This window comes from Aulonocara sp. 'chitande type north' Nkhata Bay, linkage group LG10 (genome assembly GCF_057382095.1).
Source record: "Aulonocara sp. 'chitande type north' Nkhata Bay isolate Kocher_YH1m ecotype deep benthic linkage group LG10, A_spYH_male_GT1.1, whole genome shotgun sequence".
Taxonomy (NCBI): domain Eukaryota; kingdom Metazoa; phylum Chordata; class Actinopteri; order Cichliformes; family Cichlidae; genus Aulonocara; species Aulonocara sp. 'chitande type north' Nkhata Bay.
The window spans coordinates 15,900,265-15,910,590 of NC_141353.1; the positions used below are offsets into that span (position 1 = coordinate 15,900,265).

The 10,326-nt window shown below is 39.0% G+C and overlaps 2 protein-coding genes and 1 long non-coding RNA gene across 3 annotated transcripts; 1 reads left to right on the plus strand and 2 right to left on the minus strand.

Moving 5' to 3' along the window:
- Positions 1 to 1,514: 1,514 nt before the first annotated feature.
- Positions 1,515 to 2,904, plus strand: LOC147320522 (lipocalin-like). Its single transcript, XM_086308591.1, has 6 exons — positions 1,515 to 1,704; positions 2,006 to 2,145; positions 2,234 to 2,310; positions 2,411 to 2,524; positions 2,609 to 2,710; positions 2,797 to 2,904. Exons 1-6 carry the CDS (start codon positions 1,609 to 1,611, stop codon positions 2,814 to 2,816), a joined length of 549 nt encoding a protein of 182 aa, XP_086164717.1. The 5' UTR covers positions 1,515 to 1,608; the 3' UTR covers positions 2,817 to 2,904.
- Positions 2,905 to 3,040: 136 nt separating this feature from the next.
- Positions 3,041 to 6,753, minus strand: LOC147320523 (uncharacterized). Its single transcript, XR_015131271.1, has 2 exons — positions 6,585 to 6,753; positions 3,041 to 3,528 (listed from the first exon to the last, which is right to left on the minus strand). It is a non-coding gene; the product is annotated as an uncharacterized LOC147320523 (long non-coding RNA).
- Positions 6,754 to 7,903: 1,150 nt separating this feature from the next.
- On the minus strand, positions 7,904 to 10,142 carry LOC147320524 (uncharacterized). Its single transcript, XM_086307463.1, has 4 exons — positions 10,013 to 10,142; positions 9,518 to 9,676; positions 9,099 to 9,194; positions 7,904 to 8,688 (listed from the first exon to the last, which is right to left on the minus strand). Exons 2-4 carry the CDS (start codon positions 9,548 to 9,550, stop codon positions 8,416 to 8,418), a joined length of 402 nt encoding a protein of 133 aa, XP_086163589.1. The 5' UTR covers positions 9,551 to 9,676; positions 10,013 to 10,142; the 3' UTR covers positions 7,904 to 8,415.
- Between the last annotated feature and the right edge of the window lie 184 nt (positions 10,143 to 10,326).

The following is a 10,326-nucleotide window of genomic DNA, read 5'->3' on the forward strand; positions in this document are numbered from 1 at the left end:
TTTTTCCATAGGCATGCTTCTATTGGTGGGCACATGAAGAACATGAGGGGCATGAAAGCTCGGGGAACCCTTTACCAATTTTTTGTCCGCCAGGCCAAGGCAGAAGCAGATATGGTATGTAAACATTGGTTTGTTTTTTTTAAACCCTCTGGTTAAGGTTAATATGGGCATGTGCAGTGAATATCAGCGCTATGTGGCCAGAAGTGTGATAATATAATTTATTTTGTGTAATAAACAACTGCAAGGATAGATGATTACAACAAATAGATCACTAATACATAAAAGTAATACATATTTTAATAATGATGATGAGTTAAGATGCGTAATCATGGGAACAAGTGGGTTTACAAACAGGAGCAGCTGATTAGAAAAGCTGAAATAATACCTCAACTGAAGCCATTTGTACTAAATGCATATGTGCACTGTTACAAGAATATTTTTCGTTCTATTGTTTTCTATTAATTTATATAATTTTAAGTTAAGCAGGACAAAGTTCTTTTAAAGAAAGATTTACTTATATTCTCAAAAGTTAAGCATGACAGGCTTCTGTTTAAGAAAGAGACCTGTTTTACTGTGTTAATGTTGTCATTTTGAGCTAAAAATAAATGGCTAAATGATCATTTGTTTCACATATGGTCATATCACAAAGAATATGCATCTGCTTAAATCAAATTCAAGTCAAATGGTTAAAAAATAATTTCACACACAAAAAAAAGAGCTACAAAATTCACCACACTGGGAAGGGTGAACTGGGTTGCCCGGCCCTGGCCACGAGGTGTCCCTTATTTATTTTTCAGGGAGTTGGCAACCCTACAGGTGAAATGAAATGATAGTACATTTACTTTGCTTCCTGTAGGAGTGATCATGTCATGTGAGACCGTGTATTACTTATGAGGAAAGCCAACTTTGGGATTCCTAATCAGTCAGCTTTGGAAAAAAAATGTTTGAACTGTGTGTGAACAAAGCTCTTCTTTTTACTCTGGGGATGGTACACACTGCACAGTAGTTTTTAGACAAATGAGGGTAAAATGAGACATTAAAGCCTTAAAAGACAAACCACATTTTCGAAGAAAGCATCTCAGGTTAATATCTCTGTCAGGGCGTGTGTTTTGTCTCTGCGACTGTCGCAAATGCTGATAGGTGCATTTGATTTTGTGATCTCCGCCACAGAGAGTACTGGAAGGCAACTACTACGTTGTTAAAAGTAGAAACGTAGTTTATAAATGAATCATGTAACTATAACTTTACTACTTTGCAGCTCCTTAGTTTGTGATTTCTATGATATGAACTTAGATGTCCTGTTATTTGAGTTTTTTTGTTTAGTTTGTGTGTTTTTTACTGTTTTTCTTGGTAACTGTCTGACATTCACCTCTCACACAGTGGATACAATTCTGCCCCTGCAGGAATAAACTTTGTGGTTAAGAAACTGACCAAGTGTTTGCATAAAATGTCACGTGTTCAAAGCCGTCACAGAACCTGGGGTTTGTATAAGTGCAGCTGTTGGTGGGGAGATAATCTCACTCTTCTATATAAAGAGTCACTGGACAGCAACTTCCAGATCTTCATTTGCGATCTCCTCCATCATCATTTCACCACTTATCAGCAGCTATGGCTTCACTTCACACCCTTCTGGGAGTGGTACTGTGCTCCCTCATGGTTTCTTCCTCTGAAATCCTACCTCAGGCAGACTTTGATTTACAGGCGGTAAGAATCATTGATAATCATTTTTATTTTACCACCCATCTATTTTCATAACCATGTCTCTATCTTAGGGCCATGGAAAGGGGGTACTGGAGGTTATCTAACAGGGATAAGCAGGGACCCCCCCCCCAAGACAGTTTAGCAGTCTACACGGGAGGCTAACCTTTGCACAATTTACTTTTATAATGACTTCACCGTTTATGTTATGTGGTTATGTTTCACGCTGGATTTATATTCTGTGTTACAATAAACAGCTCTTGTGCTTCTGTCTAATTCTCAATGCTTTCCATTTGTGTGTCCACAGATGGCAGGTAAGTGGTACCGGACTGGAATTTGCTCTAATGGCCAGTGGTTTGTCAGTCGCAAAGCCAATATGAAGACCGGCACGGCCATCATTACGCCAACTGAAGATGGAGGTCTTGAGTTGTCGTTCTTCAGTCTTATGTGAGTGCGAGAGGACAGACAGAGCAAATATCATTTGAATAGCATTAAAATATTTACACTGGAGATTAATGCGATGTCTTTGCGACAGTAATGATACATGTCAGAAAATGGAGAATTTAGCCAACAAGACCGAGGTGCCTGGAAAATTCACATACAAGAGTCGGCGTGAGTACGCCCACAAAGAGAGGAAACGAATAATTTTCCATCATCATCATCCAGTATTATTTTTTCACATATTCTCTTCTGCTTTTTTCCTTTTTGTCAGACTGGGGGTATGTGAGTGACATGCTTATGGTTGATGTGAAGTATGATGAGTACGCCCTGACCTATTCCTTCAACACCAGAGGGAATGAAACCTTTGTCATTAACAGACTATTTGGTAAAGTTGCATTTAGCTGTGTTCAGTAAACCGTTTAGCAAAGTTACACCCACTGCAGCAGATTTACATCACGTGGTTTCACAGGACGTAGTTTGGACCTCAGCGATGAGGTGGATGAGAAGTTCAGGCAGTTCTGCTTGCAGACCGGCATCCTTCCTGAATATACTGTCCTTCTTCCTAAAAGCGGTACTTTTACATTGGTGGTGAAGTTCTATATAAAAACAGCTTGGAATACAGTGATGTTGTGCACTGATCCATTTTTCCTTCCACAGAGGAATGTCCACTTGCCTAACCTTCTGTCCCACCGATAGTCTCACCAGTACTGCATGAAGATCTTACACCATCTGTTATGGAAATGTGCCTGAGCACCATCTTGAGATGTTTTTAACAATAAAAATGCAAACATCGAGAATATTTTTCTTCATTATTCATCCTTTGTATGAAATAAACTGAAGAACACCCATAACAACACAACCAAAATGTATTTCCCCCCCCCCATTCACACACTTTATAGTATTCAAGCAATCAATCAATCAGTTTATTTATAAGCACATTTAAAAACAACAGAGGTTGACCAAAGTGCTATAAAAGCAAAAAGTAAAACAAACACACGTAAAGAGAACAAAACAAAAACTCAGTCACAATTAAAAGCTAGGGAGTAGAAATGTGCTTTCAGACGGGATTTAAAGTGGTGGAGACGTCCTAATTTGAAGAGGCAGACTGCTCCAAAGGGTCAGGCAAACGCTTGGTCTCCTCTGTGCTTTAGTTTGCTTTTAGGAACAATCAGAAGCAATGTAACAGCTGACTGAAAAGTTCTATTTGCAGTGTTTTTAGTTAAAAGATCAGAGAGCTACGAGGGAGCTAATCCACTTACAAACAAGCAATAAAATCTTAAAATCAATTCTAGAACATACTGGAAACCAGTGTAAACGAGCCAAGACTGGGGAAATATGGTCACGTTTACGAGTGCCTGTCAAGAGTCGGGCTGCAGCATTCTGAACAAGCTGAAGACGAGAGAGCAGAGAGCATTCGATTGTTAAAAACAAACAGTGGTCACATTATAAGTTAAATGCATATTCAAGCTTTTATTTACATCCGTTTACAATTCACTGAGTTTTATTTTATGTGATTAAATGATCTTAGATCATCCACCTGTAGATGAAGGTCAGAATGACTCCTTGTTTTATCTGCCCATATTGTGGTTTTAGTCAACATACTAAAGGAAATATGCTACCGAGTGGTGAGGTCAGAGTACCTCATAGCACACCAGTTGCTTACACACACACACACACAGACACACACACACAGTGGGGCAAAAAAGTATTTAGTCAGCCACCGATTGTGCAAGTTCCCCCACTTAAAATGATGACAGAGGTCAGTAATTTGCACCAGAGGTACACTTCAACTGTGAGAGACAGAATGTGAAAAAAAAAATCCATGAATCCACATGGTAGGATTTGTAAAGAATTTATTCGTAAATCAGGGTGGAAAATAAGTATTTGGTCAATAACAAAAATACAAGTCAGTACTTTGTAACATAACCTTTGTTGGCAATAACAGAGGTCAAACGTTTACTATAGGTCTTTACCAGGTTTGCACACACAGTAGCTGGTATTTTGGCCCATTCCTCCATGCAGATCTTCTCGAGAGCAGTGATGTTTTGGGGCTGTCGCCGAGCAACACGGACTTTCAACTCCCGCCACAGATTTTCTATGGGGTTGAGGTCTGGAGACTGGCTAGGCCACTCCAGGACTTTCAAATGCTTCTTACGGAGCCACTCCTTTGTTGCCCGGGCGGTGTGTTTTGGATCATTGTCATGTTGGAAGACCCAGCCTCGTTTCATCTTCAAAGTTCTCACTGATGGAAGGAGGTTTTGGCTCAAAATCTCACGATACATGGCCCCATTCATTCTGTCCTTAACACGGATCAGTCGTCCTGTCCCCTTGGCAGAAAAACAGCCCCATAGCATGATGTTTCCACCCCCATGCTTCACAGTAGGTATGGTGTTCTTGGGATGCAACTCAGTATTCTTCTTCCTCCAAACACGACGAGTTGAGTTTATACCAAAAAGTTCTACTTTGGTTTCATCTGACCACATGACATTCTCCCAATCCTCTGCTGTATCATCCATGTGCTCTCTGGCAAACTTCAGACGGGCCTGGACATGCACTGGCTTCAGCAGCGGAACACGTCTGGCACTGCGGGATTTGATTCCCTGCCGTTGTAGTGTGTTACTGATGGTGACCTTTGTTACTTTGGTCCCAGCTCTCTGCAGGTCATTCACCAGGTCCCCTCGTGTGGTTCTGGGATCTTTGCTCACCGTTCTCATGATCATTTTGACCCCACGGGATGAGATCTTGCGTGGAGCCCCAGCTCGAGGGAGATTATCGGTGGTCTTGTATGTCTTCCATTTTCTGATGATTGCTCCCACAGTTGATTTTTTCACACCAAGCTGCTTGCCTATTGTAGATTCACTCTTCCCAGTCTGGTGCAGGTCTACAATACTTTTCCTGGTGTCCTTCGAAAGCTCTTTGGTCTTGGCCATGGCGGAGTTTGGAGTCTGACTGTTTGAGGCTGTGGACAGGTGTCTTTTATACAGATGATGAGTTCAAACAGGTGCCATTCATACAGGTAACGAGTGGGGGACAGAAAAGCTTCTTACAGAAGACGTTACAGGTCTGTGAGAGCCAGAGATTTTCCTTGTTTGAGGTGACCAAATACTTATTTTCCACCCTGATTTACGAATAAATTCTTTACAAATCCTACCATGTGAATTCATGGATTTTTTTTTCACATTCTGTCTCTCACAGTTGAAGTGTACCTCTGGTGCAAATTACTGACCTCTGTCATCATTTTAAGTGGGGGAACTTGCACAATCGGTGGCTGACTAAATACTTTTTTGCCCCACTGTACACACACACAATTTTAACAAGTTGTTTCTGTGCTTAAATTTCTTACATTTTTTTCTTCCATTGATTAACCCACTATTTGAAATCAGATATTTTTCACTATTCTTCTTGGTTTATACATGAACTCTCCTTTGAGTACATTTCCTTACAACCAGAATATTATGATTGTTGGACAATCATGTAGTCAGACTCGGGTTTCTTTGTTTTCTGGTCTTCATGAAAGCCAAATCAGAACGTTTTTCCTCAGAAGTAGCTATTCCACTTCTGGGGTGAGCAACCTGTGCTCCCAAAATATCATTTTTGAGCATTTTAGTGGCCAAAAAGAATCTATATAGAGCTGCAAAACAAATCTGAATTTTATTAGAAAAAAAAAGAAAAAAAGGTGATACAGCCTGTTCCTGTTAAATATACATGTGTCTTTCAACATTACTAATACTAATACATGAAAAATAATTAATATCTTTTACCACATTTGGCTACTCTACAGTGGGCTATATGATTATTTGGTACTTGGCATGGTGGTAAAGGGCACAAAGATCCACAGCCCATCTGTTCCCTTTTAATTCTGTAGGTTTTCTCTCAGTGCTCTGGTTTCCTTCCACACCCACAGACATATGTGTTAGGTTAACTGGTTATTCTAAACTTGCTCTCTGAGTCAGCCTTGCAGCAGGGCGATCATCCTATCGGGGCGACGTCTCTGCTTTGAAAGGCAGTGCCTCCAACATTCAGCAATAAAAAGAAATTCTGCTGACCATAATGAATCTCAGTTACATCATATTATCAGAAGGCTCAATTTTAGGTGGTCAGGTAGAGAGCATTGAGAGAGTTATACAATTTAACAACTGTCCCAAATGTCTTTATTAACGATTCCAGACATTTTCGCAGTTATTTACTGTCAGAAGATTAGACATGTGACCCTCCAGACAGCTGACAACGACCTGGCTTAATAACAACAACACCAGCTGGTTATAAGCTAACATTTTGCCAGCTAATATTATCACTGAGTCTCCTAAGAAAATCACACTTTCCCTCTGGTAAACAGTGTGATACCCGCACATCATTTGAGGATTTATTCTCTAAGCGTCCAACAATGAAAGTTTTACTAACACCAGCTAACAGAGGCTTACAGTGACAAAAACAGCAGCACTTACCAACAAAAGAAGTTCAGGAAAAACTCAGCAACTCAGCTCAGTATCACTGTCATTCGACAGAAATGGCCTTCAGTAACTAACAAAGCTCTATTCAGAGCTCAGGTAAAGAGCAGACTGACAGCCTGCACTCCATATGGATCAACCAGTCACAGTTTTTCGTCCTCCTGCAGCCACCATTGCTAGGATTATGCACTTTAGAGGGGGTAAGACAACAGAACTCAGCTGACTGCAGTCTGTACTCTACTGACATCTAGTGGTGAGATATCACACCAGTGAAAGTTACAACTTTAAACAAAGTTCCAAAAACAAACAAGTGAAACTCTCTCTTGATTGTATACTTTAACAGTAATACACATGCAACCTTCTAAACTATGGAACGCCAGGACTGCCATAATGAATTAATTAAATACACCATTAAATAATTAATTAAATGTGTCAATAATTAATTAAAATTGGAATTAATTAATTAAATAAATAGTTATGACACATGTAATTAATTAATTATTGACACATTTAATTAATTATTTATGTATTTCACATTTTAATTAATTATTGACACATTTAATTAATTATTGACATCAGATTTCCACAAGCTAACGCGGTTTTTGCCTCTGTCAGTGCACCCCAGGGTGGCTGTGGCTACAATGTAGCCTGCCATCACCAGTGTGTGAATGTGTGTGTGAATGGGTGGATGACAGGTTGTGTAAAGCGCTTTGGGGTCCTTAGGGACTAGAAAAGCGCTATACAAATACAGGCCATTTACCATTTTTTTTGTTGTTGTTTTTGGACAAATTATTTCAGAGCTGGGTTACATCAGGGGGAACAGACATCTCATTTAAATTTAATGTCTCATTTTTCCAAGTGTGTAAGGAACGTCATCCATCTACAATATAATCAGCAAGCACATGGAGCTATTTGAAGCTTTGTGAAATCATTAGAATTAGAAGTTTGTATTTCTTGTATTAATATTATTTTAATATCACATTTATATAGCGGATGGAGGTTCAGTTAGTTCTGTACTTTGTACTGCTTCAGAGGAGTGCTCAGCTGCCCAGTCTTCTGTCCCAGTGGTCATGTCACAGAGGACCACTTCCACTCGCATCCATAACCTGCAACATGTATTCCTAAATTCACCAAACACAGATATTCTTGTTGAATAATCATACAATTCTTACTCCAGTGAGTTGAAAATTTACCAATATTAATAAAGAAAAATGTATGCTGTTATCGTACTTGAAAAAACACTCAAACAGATATAGAATAAAACAAAGCACAACTGAATGTTATGTAAAAACGTATTTATTTTTTTCAACAGTGCTTTCAGTATATTTCAGAAGGTCATGGGCAGTGGGGTGAATTTCTGTAAAAAAGCAAACAAACAGAAAAAAACGTGTTGCCAGTTTCTTTAGGGTGCTTTGAGCACCCTAGCAGAGACATTAAAATTCCAGAGTCCAGAAAAAAAGAAAAGTGTCCAGCAGCTTAGTCATTCACGTTCACACCCTGACTGTCCTGTAAAAGCTTAACTTAACTATTGCACACTAAATAGGGTAGTGCAACAAACAATTGCCTTTGTACCCAGACATTGACATTTTACATGGGCTCACTATGATGAACTACAGAAGTCAAAAGTTATTAGAAATGTTACCATCAATGAACAGTGAACTATCAGGTAAAATGAACGATTATATAGAGGGAAATGGGTTGAACTACTGGGTTTTGTTTTGTTTTTTTACATGACTCTACAATGCACTTGAACATGTTTAAGAACAAGTTAAACTCATGTCTGGCTTCCCCGTTAACAGTCACAGCAAAAGCTTTGTTTTTAGAGACCTTATGCGCTGTGAGCATCGAGAGCCACCGAGTTCAAAAAAGATGCCCTGAATTGCTTCAAAGGTAAACTCATCTGCTTTGGATAATCAATGTTGAGGGCATACAGAAGGCCAAAGAGGTATGCCAAGGCAGTAGAGAGGTCTGGAATGTTATGTAGCACGATGTCCCCTTCCAACACAACAGCATGTTCTCGCACAGACGTATCGGCATCTTGCAGGATGGTGAGGATGGCAACTGATGCACCGTTCAACACTGGTTCCAAAATGTCAGTGTCCTGAAGAGAAGAAAAGTAAAATATGAATTATTGAAAGATAAGAAAAATTAAAGACAAAATACATTTCTAAAGATCTTAACTTTAACCTCTATACCATGATGCTCATTTGACTCATGGAGGTTTTAAAAAGAAAAAGCTTATTTTCCTTTAATTAACGGCACAATATCTTTCACCAACCAACCTTGTGATGAGTTTTGTACAAAAATATTTTCTGCTGTTGAACACCCGCTAACAATGCCCAGGTGCTCCTCAGCAGAAAAAAAAGCAGCGAGAGTTATGACAACTGCAATCCTCACCATAAAATTATCTGGACTGCACTGAGGAAGTGTACATTTCCATTTTGGATTAAATCATCTTTTAAAAACATCTCATAGCAACTAGTTTTTCTTGCATTACTTTTTTGTACTTACTAAGCACTTCAGGAAAACCTGTGTTGCATCCTCTCCGAGGAAAATGGGCAGGCCTCTCAGTGCTGCTGTCTTTTGGTGGGACACAATGTCAGATGTCTAAAGAGTATTCAGTGGAAAACAGACATTTAAATTAGTATAGTAACGTGGTGTACCTACACACAATGCAAAATCAGAACTCTTATAGTAATGAAAATAAAATACAGATCAGGCCCAGCAACATGTAAAACTTAAAAAAACAAAACACCATTTTAACAATTTTACTTTCTTTTTACAAATTAAATAAAATACCGCCAAATAAAAACAAAGTAATGACTGATGACATTCATTTCCATTGATGTGTTTTGGCTGAAGCCAACATTTTTTTCTGTTATGACAAAGGTATACTCTCTTCTAAAAATGTCAGGTAAAGGAGCACTTACCTGTTCATCAAGTTTATCCAAGATGTCTTCCATCTCCTCACCAAGAGCTCCCTTCTTAGACCGGTATAGTTTCAGCAGGCCAGGCACAAATTTGTCCAGGGATGCATTGAACGTCCCCAGGAGGTCTTTGCTTGTGATCCGATGAAATTCTTCAGATATCTAAACAAGACAATAACCAAAATATTGCCATTTATTCAGCACAGAAAATTTCTGGGTAGCTGCCTTGTACAGTCTGCACCATGTTATATGCCTGACTGTGTTATCAACCGCAAAACCTACTTCAAAAATCTCTCATGAATACACATTTTGCACAGGAATAGAAACACCCTCCACAAAAAACAGTATCAATATGCAAATATATATTATGTTCACACTGAAATGTGGAATTTTTGTGGATTTTTACTATTGAGTGTGACCTTGAGAGGTGTGATCGTAATGCTCCAGGTGTTTTAAATACACATACAAAGTCTGTGTGAATGCATGGCCAATGTGCACCTTGTCCGTGATGAAGGCGGAAATGTTTCAAAAGAGTCTCTTGACTGGAGCTTGTGAATTTGCAAAATCGGCACTGCATGAAATCCACCCCTGAAACACAAGAGACATAGTCAATTTTGCCAAAAGCACTTTTGCAATGGGATAAAACATCCATATCTAACACACAGAAGGAATCCATAGATGCAGGAGCTGAATACATCAACAAGCCAAAACCAGAGACATCATGAAAAAAATATGTAAGGAATCATATTAACTTACATATGACCACTTGTCTACTATATCAAGTATATGATTGATAACATACATGACATGTA